The 23448-nt window shown below is 42.6% G+C and overlaps 1 protein-coding gene and 1 long non-coding RNA gene across 2 annotated transcripts; one reads left to right on the top strand and one right to left on the bottom strand.

Moving 5' to 3' along the window:
- Positions 1-16120: 16120 nt before the first annotated feature.
- Positions 16121-18975, bottom strand: LOC114426968 (interferon-inducible GTPase 5-like). The gene is made up of 3 exons (XM_028394632.1): positions 18677-18975; positions 17286-17848; positions 16121-16923 (listed from the first exon to the last, which is right to left on the bottom strand). The coding sequence occupies exons 2-3, from the start codon at positions 17842-17844 to the stop codon at positions 16298-16300; spliced, it is 1185 nt and encodes a 394-aa protein (XP_028250433.1). The 5' UTR covers positions 17845-17848; positions 18677-18975; the 3' UTR covers positions 16121-16297.
- Positions 18976-19202: 227 nt separating this feature from the next.
- LOC114426979 (uncharacterized) lies at positions 19203-21923 on the top strand. The gene is made up of 3 exons (XR_003669415.1): positions 19203-19343; positions 21336-21485; positions 21573-21923. It is a non-coding gene; the product is annotated as an uncharacterized LOC114426979 (long non-coding RNA).
- The last annotated feature ends 1525 nt before the right edge of the window (positions 21924-23448 follow it).

Raw genomic sequence — 23448 nt, 5'->3', positions numbered from 1 at the left:
GTTGAAAAGCAAGCAAAAGTACTTATGGATCCACTATTGGTGACATTCAAGACTACAACTTTATGAAAAAGGTTCAAAGGCCTGCCCCAAAGAATAGAGTGATGGAACTAAAACCACCAAAACACAGGAATAGCAGCTTTGTAACTTCAGTGGCTGTAAATCTTGAAAACAAACAGTCAGAAGCAAGCCGACCTACTACACAGCAGCAGCATCTGGCAAAACCCGCTGCAATCACACCCTGTGGATTTTGTCAAGGAAAACATGTGATAAGTGAGTGCACAAGATTGAAATCACGAGAACATGAAAAAAGGGTTGAGTTCTTGAAAAATAATGGATACTGTTTTGGATGCCTTATCAAAGGACACATAAGCAAAAACTGTAAAAGAGATAAGATAAGATAAGATAAGATAAGATAAGATAAGATAAGATAAGATAAGATAAGATAAAACTTTATTAATCCCGAAGGAAATTCTTGTGCCAGAGGTATTTCGTTCTGTGCTGCTCCTCGTAGTCTCAGTCTACCGCTGAATGTGCTCCTGTAGGACAGCAGTGTGTCGTGCAGGGGGTGAGACGTGTTGTTACGAATACTGAGGAGTTTCCTCAGCATCCTCCTCTCCGTCACCTCCACCACAGACTCCAGCTCCACTCCCAGCACCGAGCCAGCCTTCCTAATGAGCTTGTTGAGTCTGTTGGTGTCGGCCGCCTTCATCCTGCTGCCCCAGCACACTACAGCGTAGAAGATGACGCTGGAGACCACCGAGTGGTAAAACATCTGCAGCATGGTCTGGCAGACGTTAAAGGACCTGAGTCTCCTCAGTAGATACAGGCGACTCTGTCCCTTCCTGTATATTGCCTCTGCGTTTGTGGACCAGTCCAGTTTGTGGTCAATGTGGACACCCAGGTATTTGTAGCTGTCCACAATGTCCACGTTGGTACCCTTGATGCTGACCGGGTTAGGGAGTGTCTGGTGCTTCCTGAAGTCCACCACCAGCTCTCTTGTCTTTGTGACATTCAGCTGCAGGTGGTTCTGTCCGCACCACTCCACAAAGCTGTCCACCACACTCATATACTCCGCCTCCCGACCTCTGCTGGTACAGCCCACAATGGCAGAGTCATCCGAGAACTTCTGCAGGTGGCAGGACTGTGAGCAGTGTCTGAAGTCCGATGTATAGAGTGTGAACAGGAATGGAGACAGTACCGTACAGTACAGTAAAAGAAGATTAATATGTCAAGCATGTCAAATGAAGCATCCAACAATACTTCACATAGAAAATGCAAAAGTGAAAGAAAATAAAATAATTGAGACACAGGAAACCCCAATAAGTAGTGCCCTCATTTCAGCTGGAGATGTAACTGGGGCTGGAAAAGACTGTGCTCTGGCAATTGTTCCAGTTCGTGTGAAGCTGACAAAAGGGAGCAGATATATACTCACCTATGCATTTCTGGATCCAGGGAGCATAGCCACCTTCTGCACTACAGGACTTATGAATCGACTACATGCAAGAAGACGCAAAACAACAATATTGTTGCAGACAATGGGACAGGAAAACCCAACAAGGACCTATGAGGTCACAGGACTAGAAGTAGGACATCTGAATGGAGATGCATATTTGGATCTCCCAAAAGCTTACACTCAAAGTAAAATACCTGTATCCAAAGACAACATCATCACCAAAGCTGACTTAAAGAACTGGCCACATCTCAGTGAAGTGCAGCTGGAAGAGATTGATGCTGACATTGAGTTTCTGATTGGCACCAACGTTCCAAAAACCATGGAACCTTGGCATGTTATTAACAGTGAAAATAATGGACCCTATGCTATAAAGACACTGTTAGGATGGGTTGTAAGTGGACCACTAAGAAACAGCCCCACTGCAGACCACTCAGGATGTATTTCAGTAACATCAAATAGAATCTCTGTGTTGGAACTAAAGGATCTGCTCATAAAACAATACAACCAGGACTTCTGTGAGAATAGATATGAGGAAAAAAATGAAATGTCCTTGGAAGACAAACAATTCATGAACATTGCAAGAAGCTCAGTAACCTTTAAAGAAGGACACTATTACTTACCTCTGCCATTTAGAAGCAAGGACAAAGTTATGCCAAATAACTATGAGATGGCTAAAGAACGCACACAAGGTCTTAAAAGGCGCTTCAAAAAGGACTCTGTATTCAGAGATGAGTATACAGCATTCATGATGGATGTACTCAGAAAAGGATATGCAGAGAAAGTGCCACAGGAACAACTGAACAAAGAGGACAGGTGTGTTTGGTATATACCACACCATGGTGTTTGCCATAAGAAGAAACTTAAGCTACGGGTAGTTTTTGATTGTACTGCCTCTTTCCAAGGAACTTCCCTGAACAGAGAGCTCCTTCAAGGTCCAGACCTAACCAACACACTCATTGGAGTCTTATTAAGGTTCCGGCAGGACCAGATTGCTGTCATGGCAGACATTTAAGCGATGTTCTACCAGGTCCATGTCAATGAATCTCACAGAGACTTTTTGCGCTTCCTGTGGTGGCCGGATGGTGACATCAGCAAAGAGCTGAGGCGTACAGAATGAAGGTTCACCTCTTTGGAGCCATGTCATCTCCAAGTATTGCCAATTTTGCCCTGCGCCAAACTACAGAAGATAATAAAAAAGATTATGATGATGAAGTGATCACAACCATCCAGACCAATTTCTACATTGATGATTGCCTCAAGTCACTAGCCACAGAAGACTGTGCTGTTAAGCTATGTAAAGATCTGAGCCAGGCTTGCCAGCAGGGAGGATTTACATTAACAAAGTGGGTCAGTAATAGCCACAGAGTATTGGACTCCATCCCTGAGTCTCATAGAGCAATACAGGTAAAAGAACTGGATCTAGATAAGGAGCGAATTAAAGAGGAAGGTCCAGTTGAACGTGCACTTGGAATGCAGTGGAACATCAAGAATGATACTTTCACCTTTAAAGCAGCTATCAAAAACCGACCTGCAACCAAGAGGGGAATCCTGTCCATAGTAAGTTCAGTTTATGATCCATTAGGTTTCCTAGCACCATTTGTACTCAAGGCTAAACAAATCATGCAAGAACTTTGCAAATCCAAGTTGGGATGGGATGAAATAATCCCAGAAGAATATGCAAAGCTCTGGCAGAAATGGTTGAGAGAACTAAATCAGCTAAGTGAACTCCACATAAAAAGATGCCTGAAACCAGGAAACTTTGTTCCACTTAAGACAGCTGAACTACATCATTTCTGTGATGCAAGTGAATCAGGCTATGGTACTGTGAGCTACATTAGATTTACAAACCACCAGGAACAGTCCCATATTGCCTTTGTGTTTGGAAAAGCCAGAGTAGCCCCCATCAAGCAGATCACAATACCTCGACTCGAGCTCACTGCAGCGACATTGGCTGTAAAGATGGACCGGATGCTGAGAAAAGAGTTACAAATACCACTCAAAGACTCAACTTTCTGGACAGATAGCACATCTGTATTGAAATACATTCACAATCAAACTACAAGATTTCACACATTTGTGTCAAACAGACTTGCAACAATCAATGACCTGTCACAGCCCAGACAATGGCGACATGTCAGCTCAAAGGAAAATCCTGCAGATAATGCTTCACGTGGACTGCATGTACAATCCTTTCTGAGCTCAAGATGGTTAAAAGGACCAACATTTCTGGAGAAGAACAAAAGTGAATGGCCAAATACTGCACAAAATCCAGAGGAGATCTCATCAGAGGATCCTGAAGTGAGAAGAAGCATCACAGTTAACAGTTTAAAAGTGGAGAACAGAAATCCAGTGAGCACACAGATTAACTACTACTCCTCATGGAACAAACTCCTAAGAGCAGTAGCCTGGATACTGAAGGTGAGGAAAAGGCTTCACATGATAAGTCAGGGGAGAAAAGCCAACTTAGGACATGCACAGAAGGAACCCCTGAAAGCAAAATGGAAACAACTTAAAGCAACTAACAGCATGGAAGCTTTAAATGTCGAAGACATTAAAGAGGCCTATCTGAGCAACACTGTTACTTCAAACAGGAGATAGACCTCTTAGAAAACAGGAAACCACTTACCTCAAAAAGCTCAATTTACAAGTTGGACCCCCATCATCGACAACGGCATCTTAAGAGTAGGAGGCCGGATAAATAAAACTGTTATTCCAGTTGACCAGAAAAATCCAATCATCCTACCTAAAACTTCATGCATATCATTGCTTATCCTTCGCCACATTCATCACCAAGTAGGCCACTCTGGAAGAGGTCATATGCTCTCTCGACTAAGACAGAGATTCTGGCGACCACATGCAAATTCTCTAGCCAGGAAGATTATAAGTCACTGTGTTTTCTGCAGACGCATGCAGTCAAAACCCACATATCAGAAAATGGCAGATCTGCCTGAAGATCGGATATGGCCAGATCTACCACCATTCAGTCATGTGGGCATCGACTACTTTGGACCTATAGAAGTGAAAAGAGGCAGATCACAAGTGAAACGATGGGGAGTCATTTTTACTTGCCTTGTGAGTCGAGCAGTACACCTGGAAATGGCTCACTCTCTTACTACAAACTCCTGTATAAATGTGATTCGCAGGTTCACATGCCGAAGAGGACCAGTCCTTAGCATCAGAACAGACTGCGGAACTAACTTCATAGGAGCCCAAAGGGAGCTACAGGATGCTCTAAAAGAGATAAATCATCAAAGAATTCAAAATTCACTTCTGTCAGATGGAGTTAAATGGACCTTTAACCCTCCTCATGGAGCTCATCATGGTGGGGTCTGGGAAAGGTTAATCAGACTGGTCAAAAAGATTCTCCTCTCTGTGTTAAAACAACAATCACTGGATGATGAAACTCTGGAAACTGCACTATGCGAGGTTGAAGCTATCCTGAATGATCGGCCCATCACATCCATCTCTAGTGATCCTAAAGATTTAGAACCACTTACACCAAACCATCTCCTTCAGCTGAAAACAAAACAACCTTTTCCACCAAGACTCTTTGTAAAAGAGGATCTTTATTCCAGGAGAAGATGGAGACAAGCCCAATATCTGGCTAATCTTTTCTGGAAGAGGTGGATAAAGGAATATCTTCCTATGATGCAGCAAAGAAGCAAATGGCATCATGAAAGACGGAACCTTCATCCTGACAACCTTGTCATCATTGCCGACGACACAGCACCAAGAAATTCATGGCTCATGGGCCGTGTTGTGAAGACCTTTCCTGATGCCAAAGGATTTGTCAGAAGCGTTTTGGTAAAAACCAGAACTACTGTACTTCAGAGGCCCATAAGCAAACTGTGCTTGCTAATGGAGGCAGTGGACTGACTGACATGATAATATTGGAATTTAAAATGAAATGGATTACCGTCTGTATGAAAGACTTCTGTTATAATCTAGAAAATGATGATTTGATTATCGTTATGGCTCCTTGTAAAATAATTTAAGTAATTGTCTTGCTGTAGCTGTAACAATTAGGGGCTGGAATGTTGGAGCCAGATTAATTTTGAATTTATTTAAATATGTTTACAATCAGAATTTATGTTGCTACTGATTGGATTGTGATTTGAATTGTTGTTGTGGATGAAATTTACTTATTGTGTAAAACAAATGGATCGCTCCTCCCTGGCAATCAGCTCTAAAACACCTGCAGCCAGGTGGGGCAAGGTGTGTAGAAGAAGGAAGTCAGGAGGAGGATAGATACGGTTTTGTTACCGCAATTTGATTTAATTAGTTCTTATTTTGATTGATTTTTTGAAGGACAACTACGGAGAAAAAAAAATTTGTTAATAAAAGAGAAAGAGTAAATGAGCTGTGGATCTCCGCGAGTGCCTTTTTTATTTGCGAGTCACAAAAACCTCCTCCAAACAAAGGGCCATCCACTGGCCGCAACAATACGCCTTACTAAACAGAAAAGTTTTAAGTCTAGTCTTAAAGGTGGAGGCAGTGTCTGCCTCTCGGACCCAGATTGGTTACTGGTTCCATAATAGTGGTGCCTGATAACTGAAAGCTGGTCCTCCCATTCTACTTTTATGAATCCTAGAAACTACAAGTAAACCTGCACTCAGAGATCCAAGTGTCCAGTGCAGATACAATGGAACAAGTCCATGAAGAGCCTTGTAGGTTAGAAGAAGGATCTTGAAGTGTATTCTTGAGTCCACTGGGAGCCAGTGAAGAGACGCTAGAACAGGAGAGATATGATCCCTTTGGCTGCTTCCTGTCAGAACTCTAGCCGCTGCATTCTGGATCAGCTGCAGACTGTTGATGGAGTAATGTGGACATCCTGAAATAAAGAGTTGCAGTAGTCCAGTCTTGAAGTGACAAAGGCATGGATGAGCTTTTCAGCATCACTCTGAGAGAGGTTGCTCTTAATCTTAGTAATATTACACAGGTGAAAGAAAGTTGTCTTGGAGGCCTGTTTAATATGAGAGACAAACGACATGTCTTGATCAAAGATCACTCCGAGGTTCCTCACAGTCGTACTGGAGGCCAAGGTAATTCCATCCAGAGAGAAAGTATTATCTGATAATGTAGTTCTGAGATATGGTCCAAAAAATATTAGGTCCAAAAACAATGACCTCAGTCTTGTCAGAGTTTTAATAGTAAAAAGTTGGAGGTCATCCAGTCCTTTATGTCCTTTAGACACACCTGTAGTCTGACTACCGGCTCAGTTTCCTCAGGCTTCATGGATAAATACAGCTGGGTATCATCAGCATAACAGTGAAAGTTTATGCTGTGCTTCTGGCTTTCTAGAGGGAGCATGTAGAGGGTGAACAAGATCGGTCCGAGCACAGAACCCTGTGGAACACCGTGATTAACCCTTGTAGGCGAGGAGGAAACATCATTACCATGAACACTGGACTTGCTTTATGTAAACACCAAGGAGGCATATTCTGCACCCCCCCCCCTCCCTCCACTGGGAAGAGCTGACCACAACATAGTCAATCTGCAGACTGTGTACACTCCTGTTGTGTACAGGCAACCAGTGGTCTCACGCAGAGTGAAAAGATGGACTGAGGAGAGTGAGGCTGCTCTCAGGGACTGCTTTAACACCATTGTGTGGACAGACCTTTACGACCAACATGGGGAGGACATCAACACAATAACAGACTGCATAACGGACTACATAAACTTCTGTGTTGATAATACTGTTCCTTCCAAGGAGGTATGGTGTTTCTCCAACAACAAGCTGTGGATTAACCCTGAAATCAAAGCTCTCCTGAAGGAGAAGAAGAGAGCTTTCAGGTCAGGGAATAAGGTTGAGCTGAGAGCTGTACAGAGGGAGCTGAGGAGGAAGATCAGAGAGGGAAAAGCCAGCTACAGGAAGAAGATGGAGGAGCAGCTGCAGCAGCAAAACATCAGCAGGGTGCGGAGAAGCCTGAAAACCATCTCTGGCTACAATATACCCCATTCACAGGCTGAGGGGATGAGAAGTGGGTCAATGACCTAAACCTACACTTCAATAGGTTTGATAAAGCACCCATTTCTCCCCCCCATGCAGTCACACCTCCACTCTCTGACTCTTGGCCCTTGTTCCTCTCCCACAGCCCCCCACACTCTTAGGCATCTGGTCCAGCTGCTTTCCTTGTCTTTGTCTTCCTGAGTTCTGTTCTCACCTGGGCTGCTGTGAAGGACAGGGGCGGGAGTGGGGGGTGAGTGTTTCTGTGTAGGTGTGAAGTGGTTTGATGTTGTGATAAGTAACTCCAGGCTCCTTAAGTCCTGTGCAAACGAACTGTGTGGGGTCATGGAGCATGTCTTCAATCTGAACCTCAAGCTGGGCACCACAACTCTGGAAGACCTCCTGTGTGGTACCAGTGCCTAAAACACCACACCCCAAAGATCTCAGCAGCTAGCCGGTGGCTTTGACATCCCACCTGAAGACACTGGAGAGACTGGTCCTGAGACACCTCCGCTTCACAGTGGGCTCCTCCATGAATCCGCTGCAGTTTGCCTGCAGGCCTACTAATGCTGGAGTGGAGGATGCTGTCACCTTCCTGCTACATCGAGCTCTTTCTCACCTGGAGAACCCTGGCACCACTGTGAGAATCACCTTCTTTGATTTCTCCAGTGCTTTCAACACCATCCAGCCGGCGATCCTGAAGGACAAACTGGAGCAGACAGGGGTGGACCACCTGCTGTCAGAGTGGATCAGGGACTACCTCACAAACCGACCACAGTATGTGAGAGCCCAGAACTGTGTGTCTGACCTGCTCACCTGTAGCATGGGTGCCCCTCAGGGGACTGTCCTGGCCCCCTTCCTCTTCACCCTCGACACGTCGAACTTCAGACACAACTCTGACGGCTGTGTGCTGCAGAAGTTCTCTGACGACACTGCGATTGGTGGATGCATCAGTGACAATGACGACGTGGACTACAGAGGACTGACGCAGAACTTTGTGGACTGGTGTCAGCGAAACCACCTCCTGATCAATGCAGGGCAACCCAAGGAGATGGTGGTGGACCTTCGCAGACGGCACTCTGCCCCCCCTCCAGGGAAAGGACATTGAGCAGGTGGACTCTTACCTGGATGTTCACCTCAACAACAAATTGGACTGGACTCACAACACAGGCTCACTGTACAACAAGGGCCAGATCAGGCTCTACCTGCTGAGGAGACTGTGGTCTTTTGGAGTGAAAGAGGCACTCCTGAAGACCTTCTATGACTCTGTGGTGGCATCAGTCATTCTGTACGGTGTGGCCTGCTGGAACAGCAGCATCACTGAGAGGGAGAAGAAGAAGCTGGACAGAGTAATCAGGAAGTCCAGCTCTGCCCTGGGCTGCCCTCTGGCCTGCATGAGGTGGGTGACAGGATGGTCCTGACAAAACTGACATCTATGCTGGACAATGAGTCCCACCCCCTGCAGGACACCCTGTCAGCACCACAGAGCAGCTTCAGTAGCAGACTGCTCCACCCTCGGTGTGTGAAGGAGAGATTCAAAAGGTCTTTCCTTACTGCTGCTGTCAGACTGTATAATATTTGATAGGTGCAATATTCACACACCGCAGTGTACAATAAACTATTTATTTAGGTTCTTTGATGCAGTATGTAATTTTTTTTTACAAACCACTTCTACCTCCACTCACCTGTGCAATAACTGTTAATATGTAAACTGTTTTTTGATTCTATTGTATATTTTTATTAGTAGTTTATCTTACTATGTACTGTATATAGCTTCTTTTGTCTTTTGCTTTCTGTATCTGCCATTGCAAAAATGCAATTTCCCTATTGTGGGACTAATAAAGGTATTCTTAATCTTAATCTTAAATTCACTTGGGAGGACACCAGGGACAACAATCTGGCCTTCTTGGACTGCACGGTACCCATTGAGGAGGACAGGAGCCTCAACGTGGAAGTGTACAGGAAACCCACACACACGGACCAGTACCTGTTGTTTGATTCACGCTACCCACTGGAACACAAACTGGGAGTCATCAGGACCCTGCAGCAGAGCACAAACTGTACCAACCAGCTGAGAGGGGAAGAGGAAGGAGCAACTCCACTTCAGGAAGGCCCTGCAAACCTGTGGCTACCCCAAATGGGCACTCATCAAAGTCACAAAAAAAAGAACCCCTAACAACAAGAAGGACAACAGCCGACGGAGAAAGAACATCTCCTTTCCATATGTGTCAGGAGTATCAGATAATCTCGATAGGATCTTCAACAACCATGGCATCCCGGCCCCTTTCAATCTAATGACAACACTGAGACACAAACTAGTTCACCCGAAGGATAAAACTCCCAGGGAGAAACACAGCAATGTCATATATGCAGTCCAGTGGAGTGACGAATGCTTTGATCTGTACATTCAAGAAACTAAACAACCACTCCACAGAAGAATGGCTCAGCACAGGAGAGCCACCTCCACAGGACAAGACGTAGCTGTTCACCTCCACCTCAAAGAGAAAGGACACTCCTTTGAGGACAACAATGTCCACTTCTTAGACAGAGAGGAAAGAGAAGCCAGTCAAGGAAGCCATCTATGTTAAGCTGGAAAAACCTTACCTTAACAGAGGTGGTGGCCTCTTACATCATCTTTCTACCACATACAATGCAGTGACTCCATCCATTCCCAGGAAGTTTGCACATACTCACAGAAAGAACAAAGGGCTGTCAACCAGTCCCCCTCCGGCAGTCTCATAGTCATTAGCCAGTCGTTAGACACACCTGGCCCAGTCAGCCAGAACATCACAGGTAAGTATGGAAACATTTAGTGCTATTGTTTCTAAGTTTTTACCCAGACCCACCCACTGAAGTCTGCAACCACATATAGACCATGTTTCTCCACCAAACAGAAGTGATGAAGCTGCTTGGATGAGCAGTGAAACGTCTTCAAGAAAACTCTACAAGTCCAGACGCCTTGCTACAATCTTCTCTATGTATTATGACCTGGATGACTGAGAATCTTCATCAACATACAGGAAATATTCGAACGTGAAATACCCCCTCGAGAGTAAGACCGTGTTTTTTGGACACATACCTGAGAAATGGCCAAAAAAAGATAAATACTTAATAAATGTTTTGCTGGTGGCATGTAAAAAGAGTATTACCAGGAAAGCCCAACTTTAAACAAGGATGGATATTACAATGAATATTTGTAAAATGGAAATAATAACAGGATTAGTTTTTTTCTGTTTTTGTCATTGTTATTGCTGCTGCCTCTGCTTGTTTTTTTAGGGCCCGAGCACCGAATGGTGCAAGAGCCCTATTGAAACCCTTAGGATTATTATTTTTGTTTTTTTTGTTATTGTTAGAAAAATAAAAATAAGAATACCATCATGGCATTTAAGGCGGACAACAGATGTGTAGGGTATGTTAAATTCTGCTGGATGAGGACAGAAAAATTAAAAAGCCTGATCGTGGATTGAAGGTGTATGGTGAACACTGCCTGCAAACTCACACTATTGCTTTAATTTTTTGGATTGCTGCAAGCAAGCAATTTCTGCATCATTTTTAACATTGAACTCTATGAGAAAGGGTCATCTGCAAAATGTATCTCCTCCTACAAATTGCAAGCTACAGACTCAATTTTAGTGGTTTTTGAGGTCTCCTCTGCTGTTACCATGGTGACAGGCTGACACACAGATTAATAAACTAGAAAAGGGCATTTCCTGAAGAAAATGCAAGTTTGCTGCAACTGAAGCATTGCTTTGAATGCTGATGTGAAGGATTGCTCTGAATTGCTGAAGAATCAGAGCAATTCAGAGCTTTGTATGCCTCTGTGTGTCAACCTGTGAGACAACACCTGTGAGAAATGTGAAAATATTTGAATAATATTGTAATGTAGGAATTGACTGTTTAATTTTAGCATTACTACAAGCTAGAGACAAACAGAGGTCTGTCAATACCTGTATGGGAGGATGTATGACATATAAACAAGATGTGGCAAAATAAGGGAGAGCAGTATTAGTAATATCTAAGTGAGCTGAAAAACAACAGTAATGACAAGATCCGGATCTGGGTGGACTCACCTCACATCAGACTGCTGGTGGCATTTAAGGATCACTTGCTCCTCCACTCCCCTCTTTCAGTGTACCTCTGTGGTAGAACCGTTGTCAGTAGAAACTATGGACAGAGCTTCCTTGAAGTCACCCCTTTGTTTCTGAAGAGCCTTTTTGAGGCTCGGTGGGAGGCTCCGGGATGCTGTTCAGGGCTGCTACTGATAGTCTTGATGAGTATACAGACACTGTGACGTCATATATTCAGTACTGTGAGGACAGTATTGTGCCAACACGCACCAGGGTGAGTTATAACAATGACAAACCCCAGTTCACAGCTAAACTCAGACAGCTAAGGCTAGAGAAGGGGGCTGCTTTCAGAAGTGGGGTCAGAGACAGTTACAAACAGGCCAAGTACAGGTTTAGCAGGAAGGTGAGAAGTGCTAAATCACTGTACTCTGAGAAAATCCAGCAGCAGTTCTCTGCTAATGACTCTACCACTGTGTGGAAAGGACTGAGGCAGATCACCAACTGCAAGCCCAAAGCCCCCCACTCAGCTGACAACCTGCAATTAGCCAACAGTCTGAATAAGTTCTATGCTTTGATGGACTATCAGCCAGCCCTGACACCTCTCCATACCCTATCAACACAGACATCCACATCAAAGTCCTCCTTGCCCTCTCTCAATCCTGGAGGAGGATGTTAAAGGTCAAGGCTCCTGGACCAGATGGTGTTTCCCCCTACCCCCCTACTCCCTAAGACACTGTGCAGACGAGCTGACTCCAGTGTTCACAGACATTTTTAACACCTCTCTGGAGTCATGCCACGTGCCAGCCTGCTTCAAATCCTCCACCATAGTTCCAGTTCCCAAAAAGCCAAGGATCACTGGACGTAATGACTACAGACCTGTGGCACTGACATCTGTAGTCATGAAGTCATTTGAGCGCCTGGTGTTGCCTCAAGACCACCACAGCCCCCCTCCTGGACCTCCTGCATTTTGCCTACAGAGCCAACAGATCTGTGGAGGATGCTGTCAACTTGGCCCTTCACTACATCCTGCAGCATCTGGACTCCCCAGGGACCTATGCTAGATGGGTACCAGCATCACCAGGACCTCAAGTGGGAGCTCACCATCAGCTCCCTCATCAAAAAGGCCCAGCAGAGGATGTTCTTCCTGCTGAAGCTGAGGAAACTCAAGGTGCCAGCCAGGATGGTGGTTTAGTTCTACACAGCAATCATTGAGTCCATCCTCACCTCCTCCATCACAGTGTGGTACACTGGGGCCACTGCCAGGGACAAGCATAGACTGCAGCGTGTTGTGCGCTCTGCTGAGAAGGTGATTGGCTGCAGCCTGCCATCTCTCCAAGACCTGTACGTCTCCAGGACTCTGAGGCGTGCAGGTCGGATCACAGCCGACCCTTCTCACCCTGGACATGGACTCTTTGAGCCACTCCCTTCAGGCAGGAGGTTACGGTCCATTCGGACCAGAACCTCACACCACAAGAACAGCTTCTTCCCCTCTGCTGTTCGACTGTTGAACTGTAATTAATACACTGCTCATGACTGACTGCTTGTCATTTCATAAGGACACTTTATTATAGTCACTGCACAATGATGAAGTATCTGCACTGTTTACCTCCATCTTGCACAACTTGCACACCAGTACCACCTCACTGATCCATGTGATACCTATTACACTGTTACACTCTTTCATATCAGGGTCTATGTTTGCCATTACAACCACCACTCATGTTCTGTTCTGTTCATTGTATGTATGTAATGTCATGTCAATTTTTAGCTTTACTCTTAGATTACATTGTTTACCTTGTTTACTTGACCTTATTTTATCTTATTTACCTTATTTTTTATCTTAGTTTTATCTTATGTCATGTTATTATACGTTTTATGTACCACCAATCACTAAGGCAAATTCCTAGTAATGTGCATCCTCTTCACTTACATGGCAATAAACACAATGCTGATTCTGATTTAAAATGAGTACAATTGACACTTAAGAGAACCTATCATTTGAGACCAGAATGGTTTTGTACCATGTTGTAAACATGTTCATTTCTGCTGTGAAGTTGGCCATTTTAACATAGGAGTCAATGGGAAATGACTCGCTTTTGGAGCCAGCCCCCAGTGGTCGTGGCATGAACTACAAGTTTTGACACTTCCGCATTGGGTTTCAAGTCTGACCCCCAAAGGTTGCTGCTTGGGTAGAACTCAAGCTGTTCTTTTGAACTTTGGTGTCATATATTTGTGCAGAAATATAGAAAATCCTACATGTTGAGCACTGTAAATAAAAAAAAAACTCATACCTACAAGAGAGTAAACTGTGGGAAAGCAGTATTATCAACACTGCGCTTGTTTTTTTTCATAGCTATTAAATATCCAGACTGTCCAGTGGATCACAGAGGTAAATAAACATCAGAAAAACCAAACTGACAAATGTGTGCTGTAACAGAGGAAAATTTTAATATTTCTCACCGAGTATTAGAAGCAAGTTTAAGCCCAACCAGGCCCCTTAAACCTACCCTCATCTGTTACCTCCTGCAGTTACAGCTGTCATGGTTTATTCAAAAATATTTTGGGCCATTTGTCCAGTTTGAACAAGTTTAGTTGCTGAATAACTGGGAGAAATCACTGTGTGGAATCACATCAGTAATTAAAAAAACTTGAATTTGACATGTTGACAGCAGCATTCTGCAGTTCATCCAGAAGAAAGGTGATGGAGGTGTGCTCTAAGGGCAGCAGGTTGAGGTCAGCTTTGAAGCCATGATGCAGCATCCTGCAGCACCTCCACAGTCAGATGTTGTAATTGTACCTACTGAATGTGAAAGTGTAGAACTTCACCTTGTGTTAGAATATGTTATAGGGTGCTTTGATCATTTGATAAAAAAATCAAATATGGTTATAAAAATAATTTATTGATTATACATAGGATTTTATATTTTTTGTATCTGTTGTAGTTCTGCACAGTCACCACTGGAGGTCAGTAATCCCAGCACATTGTTACAGTCAACTACAGCCTAACAGTTTAACATTTTGCTCACATCCACATGAATTCAAAGTTTATTTTGAATATTATAAATAATATATAATTGTAGGATAAATGTTGCATATTGATTAAAATAATAATTAAAAAGCTGTGCATTAGGCTACATTGGTTTGGTTTCTTTACAATATTACAGTGAGGTGAACACAGTCTTTAAACACTTCTGTGCATATTTCTCCAGTAAATTTACCATAGAACAATAATTATTCAACGAGACTTATGTTTAAGTGACAGACAAATTGACCAATCCTATCCTAGAAGTGGGCGGGCTTTGTTATTTCTCACTCAGACAACAACAACAAACAAGCTAGCTTAGTTCATGATGGTACATAGAAACATCACTGACTGAGACATAATAACTAAATAAGAAATTTCACCATTGTCCAGTTTAAATTTCAGTGGGAGTGTGGAGTTAATTTGGAGCAGTTAACAGGACATTAAAGAGACATTTAAATATGGAGAGTTAGCAACAGCAAGGAGCAGGAGCTGCACTGCTGGGATTGTTCGCTGTTTGGCGCTGGACTCTCAGACTTGGTCTTCATTTTCTTTGAGTAGAAACTGCTGATGGATTTAAAAGCAAAGCAGCGGTTTCATCAACTACTTCATCTAAAGACAGGAGGACGGACTTCATTTTCAAGTACTAACCATCAAAAGGTCAGTTATTTAAAACCTTACAGGTCGCTGTGCTGACTGGTTTCCCTCTGGCTGCTGCTGCTGCTGTTTGCAGTCTGTGTTAATGTTTATCTGAGAAAAGTCATGATGCTGAATTATCTGTGTATTTACCAACTATGCCGTCATCATAGTGTGTGTGTAAGATATTTGATATTTGATCATAGTGCTGGTTTGATGTGGTTGTGTGCTCGCTGTTCACCCTCCATGGTTCTGAAGTGTGGCCGATGGCTTCTTAGCTGTGTTCATGCTGCTGTGTGTAGTACAGATGAAAAGTAGTTTAGTGTGGCAGCAGGAAGGAGGTGACTGTCAGGCTCTATGCACCCAGACTGTGACGTGTCAAATGACCAGCGTCATTATCAGTGGGTCTGTTGCAGGTGTGTGAGTTACACTCATGAACAGGTGTGCAGAGCCGTCAGAGCTTCTGTTTCTATAAAGCACAATAAATATAGATTGTAATTAAAGATGTTAAAAGAAGATTTACTATTTGCTTCACTTTTAGTGAATTGTGTTCACTGGTTGGCCAGTTTTGTCTTTTTGTCTTTATATGATGTCAGGACTAACATATTTCTGGCTTTGAACGCAATCAGGTTAACTAGCGCCATCTGGTGGCTCCTGATGGTGTACTATGACGGTGTAGATAAGTATCAGAGAGGTTTGTCCTTTCACCTGTGTTAGCTGTCTTAGCTTTAATATAGGCTATCCTTCATCGGTCTTTTTTTTTTAACCCCTGAAGCAAAGAGAAACTGACATGAGACCCACAAGTCAGAGATTAACCAGCTAACCAAATCAACAAACATTTTTTAAAAATCACAAAGGATAATGGCATGATTGTGTTTTCTTCAACCAGTATCTCCGATTCATTCGAGCAATTCTGTTTTCTGTAGGTTTATAGATACAGAACAAAATATCAATGAGGAAAAACCAGTTTCAAACAATACTCAAGTTTTAGTGTCTTAGTTTGTCTGTGCCAGTAAAGAACATTTTATTGGTCATGGATACTGAAATTTTAGGGTGTACATTATATTTTCTCACAGTCAACAGTGAAGAAAAACACATCACATATGTTACAGTAATAGGTCATCTATGAACAACCTGTTGGTTAAAATGTGAACTATGTGAAGTATGAGGCCTCACTCTGAGGTGACTCTTTTAAAGACTCTCTCTGCATCTTCAGCAAGCACATTGAGGAAAAACTGCAGAGCTCTGTAGGTTGTGAAGGAAGAGAGGCCCATTGCTATTGGGATTCCAACTAATGGAATGAATCGTGTTCCTTCCTCTATTGCCAGCAATGCAGCTGTGCCTGCTAATGAGGACAACACCTTCAGGACAAGATCTTTGGTTATTTGTTTTGCTACCAGTTCAGAAACAGCAACGTTAACCAGATCACCATATGGCACACCTGACCTGGCAGCGAGTTTTTTCATTGTTGAGACATCAAGACCAAACCCAAAGACATACTGTGTGATAGCAGCAGCCAGTATGCCTACATCAGCAGCAATAGAAAGACCAGGAACAGGAACAGCTGCTCCAGCTGCAGATGCAGCAGCATAGTATTTAATTTGAGACATAAAAGCCTCTTTCTTTTTCTCGATGACCCTCAGATTGACAATGGGCATGGCAAACAGCAGAGCTTTCCTCTTGTGTTCAGGAAGTTCTCTCTCTAATGTCTCCTGTAGCAGAGAGAAGTCAAACTCATGGAGCTGAAAGCTGGACACCAGGAAGACCTGTGGAGACTCAAAACCTGCATCTTGAAGTCCTGTGTTATAGAAGCAAAAAATAGAAGTAGTTAACAATGTTAGCCATGGGAAGAAACAAATAAATAGATGTTTTTTAAAAAAAGATCAGGACCATGAAAAGAGGTCAGGACCTGTCCTCTGTGTTTCCATTCTAACCGTATACTGTATGTAGCTTTAGATCCAAATACAGGCAAAAACAGGCTGATTTAATTAAAACAAATCCCAGTCCCAACAATTACCTAATGAGGGGTTGGAGGATTGTCCGACGCATAGACATGAAAAGTACTAAAGAATTTAAATGATCATTTAATAATAATAATTAATTTGCTGCTTGTTTGTATCTAATGTTTGAACTGATTTTTAATGTATTGTGCACTCTTACCTTGAATGCAGTTCTCTCTGATTTTTATCAGAGTCGTAACTCTGTCAAACTCTCTCTGACTCCTTTCTTCATTTTGTAAATCACTGTCGATCTTTGAGCGGACAAAGTAGAACCTCTTCCCCATCTTCTGAATCTCCAGAGCAAGTTTGACATCATTTTCTCTGAAGCGAGTGGCTGAGACAATGATGAAGAAGTCAAACTTCTCCAATCCAACATGCTCCAGATACTTGTCAGCTGGAAACTTGGTGGTGCCGATACCAGGGAGATCCCAGAAGGTCACATTAGGATAGTTTGGATGGTGGTATTCTGTAACCTCTGTGGTGGTTTCTACACAACCAGTGGGTGCAGCTCCCTCATCTCTGTTGTCTAGGCCCCTGAAGGCATTAACAAAACTGGATTTACCAGAGCCACATTCTCCAGTGACAGCGATGTTGACAGGTGTGTTGTTCTGCTTGTCTAAAAACTCATTGATCTTTTCTACAGCCAGGGTTTGATCACTGTTCTGGAGTACTTCTTTAATTACTTCTGCGAGTGGCTCAGAAAAAGGTAGACCAGCCATTGTGCTGTTTGGTAACAGAAGAAAAGGTAACATTAGAATTATAGTCAGAATTGTTTTTTTTCCCCCACCCTCTCAATTAGTAGCAATATGAATAATATAATCATAATAAAAGCATTTATTAATCATAGTAAAGCAAGTTCTACTTAGTTACATACAGCACCATCAAAATGATAAATCAGAATATTAACAGATACTTACACTGGAATCCTGCTAAAACAACCACTGAGCAGCAGCGGCACCTAAATCTACACTGATATTTGTTAGACAAAGCTAGGCTGTAATCAGCTGTCATTAGGTGGGAGAGGTAGGGTAGGAGATTTTGAAAACTCAGTGAGAGTCAGCCAGATTTTGAAAGTAAACACACGCCCCTTTCTCTTGGTGCTCACCCCGAACCCGTGCCTCCCAACCAGTCTGTGACTTCGGCCATCATGCACGTACCTCTCTGGTGTGCACAGAGCAGGAAGAGAGTGACAACCAGCCAATACTCTGCGCAAGTGTGCCTCGTAGGATTGGCTGATGTTTTTAGTGTTTTATAGCTTCCACAGATGATTCATGTTCTTTGTTTTAAAGCAAAACTGCAGAACCTCCCATTACTTGTAAAACTATAAACAGAAACTTTAACAACAACCCAATTATCATGTCACCTATGCTCGGAATGCAAGTTGACAAGAAGTAGGTGGAAGAGAAGCTTCAGGAGAGGGACAGAATGAGACATCAGGACACAAGTCATAATAGTCTAGTAATGATCCAGGTATGCAGTTACCTCAACACTGTTAACAAGATTATTGATAAATGATTGAAATGATAAATTGCAATATTAGCAGATACTTACACACAGAGACGTTTCCTTTGTGAAATAAGTTCCAATGAGGCGTTGTTGGGGGAAAAATGGTTCCCCCTAGTTCGGGTTGCAAACAGACTCGGAGACAGAGACAGGTTTACTTGGCCAAGGAGAAGTGCCTCACCGGAGTGCCGACAGTTCTGGCTTTTCCGGGGTTGCTTCCTTTATTTATACACAGTGTGAATATCATATGGGTGTAGACATCTGTAAGCATGTTTCCTGAGATAAGTATAGCAGAAAAAACGAAACTGCCAAATAGGGTAATAGATCATAAATGGGGAAGCATACATGGGGAGGGTCAGTACATTTATACTGAATCTAACATAGTTTTCTTCTAACAGGCGTATGCAGGTCAGATCAACTACCTGTTATAGGATTTCATCAGAATGCAGTGACCAATGAAAACGCTTCAGGTGGCATAATCTAAGCCAATCAGTTCTCATGTAGGAGGTGATGTTTGTAAAACACCTGATTTACAAGAAGTTGTTATTATCTTGCTATAGCAGAGCACTATACCAGTATACCAGCTTAAACTGTCTTTCCTCCTCTAACAGACAAAATGAAAAGGTTCTGTCAGCTGAAGCTCAACTTTATAAAAGAGAGAGGAGACACAGGAGAAACAGAGGCAAGCGGGGCAGAGAGAAATCCAGAGATTTAGGTCTGTAAGTGTGACCATTTGTAAAACATTTTGGTTATTTTTCTTTAAGCATTTACTGCATGGCCTCTGTTGCATCGGAATATTATATTTGCTGCACACTTTCCCCATAGAATCAGAAAATGTGTAATCAAAACACAGCCTGTACACATCTACAAAATGCATCAAAAGTATTGTCTTCATATTAGAATATTGGCAGGTACTTACAATGTTGAAAAGGTAAGAAGGTCAGGTTATATAGCTGTATGCTGAATTCTTTTTCTAAGAAGCAATAAAGGTCTTATCAAAGTTCACCCCTTCGAACCCGAATGAACATTGAACATTGAACCCACAACTTAACTTAAATACCTTTCTGTATGTAGAGGTAACAGATAGCGAAGGGTGAAAGTATTTACTTTGCACTGTGTTACCATGTAGCGTGTGTTCACATATATTGAAGTTTGTTCCTATTCATTTTTATACATATACATTTAATATTTGTAAGTGTTTATTACTCAATAATGTGTTTTTATTAGTTTTCATGTAAGGAACTTTTATAGAAAATGAAAGTAAGTATACTGAATGTATTAAGAAGGTTGGAATGTTATTCTTCTCATATAACTTAGATTTGTAGCTGACTCTCTCTGTCTCTCTTGTTTTCCTGCTCTCTGGAGAGAGCTCCGGTTGGTGCGACATGGTCATAAATTCAGACTAAGGACAGCAGCACCTTTGACCTGATAAAAGCCAGATTCTAAAGGAATGTGTTTTTCTCCTGAGTGCCCCATGTTATGGTCACCCCTAGATCGGACTCACAACCTATGAGATTTAAGGAATTGAAGTTTTACCTTATTTGGCAGTAAACACTAATAGTCTATTCGCTGTATGACCCAGGGTCTGCAGGGGGGGCAGTAGATGCCCCTGTTGGCCGGCAGGCAGGAACGCCCATGGGGTATAACAATGTGTGAATTCCATGTCCAGTTGTTGATGAGTTGTTCTTTGTTCTTCATGGTTGTTCTTGCCTTGTTCTTTGTATCTCAACAACCCAGAGCTCTGTGACTCAGAATCTGCCTCATTGTTTAATAAATTATAATCTTGAGACCAGAATTTATCCTCTCCTTCCTTACAAACTAATTTAGGGGGTGATCAGAAGGAAACAAAGGGATTTTCACCCCGACAATTTGGCGCCCGAACAGGGACTCGAAAGGAGTGTGGGTCAAACAACTGAGAGATATAAAGTTATGAAGTAGGAGTACTTCACTGCTGAACTTCAGTATTAATGATTGATTTGGTGCCACTGTATTTGATCCTGAGAGACAGGGAGCCCTTTTTAACCTGCAGTGGAAGCATGGCCTCTCTTTCTGTGTCTCGCCTCCACTCTCCACAGGTTTTGAGTCATGTATCAGTTTTCTTTGCGTTTAACTTGTGGACGAGTTCTTTTGTGTTAATTGTAATTTAGCAGCCACTTGTTCGGTTTATTTGTTTGTTTGTTTTTTGAAATGACATGTTTTTTCCTTTCTTCATGGCTGTGCCTAACCTTGAGAGTGGAGATGAGCGGAGTGCAGCCAGGTGTTCCCTAGACCTTGGGACTTAACATTGATAAGTAACAATAAGTCCTATGCAGTTTATACACTCTCATTTGCAAGTCACACAGTCTGAACCAGTCAGTTCTCTTCCTACCTTCCTAAATACTTCCTAAATACCCGATTTACAAAAGTACATAGGGAACATAACTTGATTGTATTGGAAATTGCTGCATTCTCATACATTGACTGGACAGTCAGTAAACAGACTAAAATCTGCTTTTGTGTGTTTGATTTCATGTGTTTCCATTTCCTCCTTATTTTGTTGTGTTTCTCTTATCTTACTTCTTCTTGTTTCTCATTCACTGTGACTGCTTGCCTCATCCTAATTATTTCCATAAGTGTCTCGTCACCCACGCCCTGTGTATTTAAACCATGTACTTCACCTTTGTCTTTGTGACTGTGTTTGTTCCCTGTGTTGCTTCCTGTGATGTAGTGACACCACCTTCCAAGACGTAAACAACGTGAGCATCTGTATTATCTCGTGTACTGGCACGCAACAGAATCAGACTGAAACTAATTTACCAAGTCCCATCTGAGAGAAACAGTGAACGCATAAAACAACTGCGATATGATTTTTGTGCAGGTAAGCTATAGTATCATTGGTATTGGAATTGTATACTGTAGTGCTGTGCATGGGCCTGCTGTGCTGCATTTGTTTTGTCTTTTCCAGAGAGTGATGGAGCTAGAGGCAGATGCCGTGGGTCATGAGCTGATTTTTGTGGATGAGGGCGGTTTTAACCTTAGTAAAACGAGGAGACGTGGCAGGAACATTATTGGACACCGTGCCATAATCAGTGTCCCAGGACAACGTGGTGGTAACATAACTATGTGTGCAGCTATAAGTCAAAATGGTGTTGTTCACCACCATGCAACCCTGGGCCCATATAACACTGCACACATTGTTACATTCTTGGACAGACCATATACTCACTAATGTTCAGAGACCAGAGCAGACCAGGTACGTCATATGGGACAATGTTAGTTTTTATAGGGCTGCTTTGGTCCACAACTGGTTTACAGATCACCCACTCTTCACTGTACTCAACCTCCCGTCTTACTCTCCATTCCTGAATCCAATTGAAGAGTTCTTCTCTGCCTGGCGCTGGAAGGTCTATGACCGTCATCCCCATCAACACGTGGCTCTTTTACAGGCAATGGAGGAGGCATGCGAGGATATGGACCAGGCATCATGTTCGGCCCAGACACGGCACTCCAGGAGATATTTTCCCCGGTGCCTTGGACTGGAAGGCATCGCATGTGATGTTGATGAAATTCTGTGGCCGGAGCCAGAGAGACGACAAGACTGATTTTGTTTGTTTGTTTTTTTTACTGTTTCAGTGAAATTGTATGTTTTCTTGTGATTGTTTTGATGTGTGTGAATAAACATTCATACTTGAAATTAGCTGTTGCAAGAGGCCTACAATGTTTTTCTGATTTGGTGTAAGGTTTTTGTGTGTGTAGAGTTTTGCACAAATAGCCAATAGTTACAAAACATGTGCTGCAGAAATGTGTTTGTAACCTTGGCCAGATCTGTGCCACAATTCTGTCTCTGAGCTCTTCAGGCAGTTCCTTTGACCCCATGATCCTCATGTGCTCCAACATGCACTGTGAGCTGTCAGGTCTTCTACAGACAGGTGTGTGTCTTTCCTCATCAAGTCCAATCAGTGTCATCAAACACAGCTGGACTCAGATGAAGGTGTAGAACCATCTGAAGGATGATCAGAAGAAACGGACGCAGTTCAATATATGAGTCACAGCAAAGGCTCGGATACTTAGGACCAGATCATAGTTCACTTTTCTTTTAATACATCTGCAAACGTCAACAACTCTGTGTTTTTCTGTCAATATGTGGTGCTGTGTGTACATTCATGAGGAAAAAATGAACTTGAATGATTTTAGCAAATAGCTGCAATATAACAAAGAGTGAAACATTGAAGGGGGTCTGAATACTTTCCACACCCACTGTATATCCATATTATTCTGATCAAAATAGCCTACTCCAGCAACCATTACTGAAAAATAAACTCCAGTTCAAATAATGAAAGCAACAAAATGGACAGAGGTTGCAAAACAGGGAGTAGGAAATAATGTAGGTGTTCTCAGCACGACATTTTTGTGAAGTTGGAAGAGTTATTGAGAAATTCAGGTTTTGGGTGAGAGAGTGACTGACTGACTGACTGTGTGTGTGAGTGAATGAGTGAGACAATAAGATAAATTGGGAGTGAATGTGTGAAAAGCTAGTGAGTGAATGGATGAGTAAGAGATGAACCAAACAGAGTTACGAAAAGTGATTATCTTACATTAAAAACACTAATAATATATGCCATCGATCTTTCCTATTTATGGCAGGCATTATAAGCCTACAGGTTGTGGGCTCCAATTCAACCAAGTGTCAAGTTTAGATCGCATGTAATACCACCCTGTCACAGTAAAAAAATGTGACAGGATGGTAAATTTCAACCTTAAAGGCAGGGTAGGAGATTTCATTCTGATGCCTTTTCTGTTGCTGATTTTGTAAGTTTGCCCACTAACAAAAAAATAATCAG

The sequence above is a fragment of the Parambassis ranga genome, chromosome 22 (genome assembly GCF_900634625.1).
Source record: "Parambassis ranga chromosome 22, fParRan2.1, whole genome shotgun sequence".
NCBI classification, from domain to species: domain Eukaryota; kingdom Metazoa; phylum Chordata; class Actinopteri; family Ambassidae; genus Parambassis; species Parambassis ranga.
Note: the sequence above shows the minus strand (reverse complement) of the source record. Positions and strands in the feature narration are given on the sequence as shown.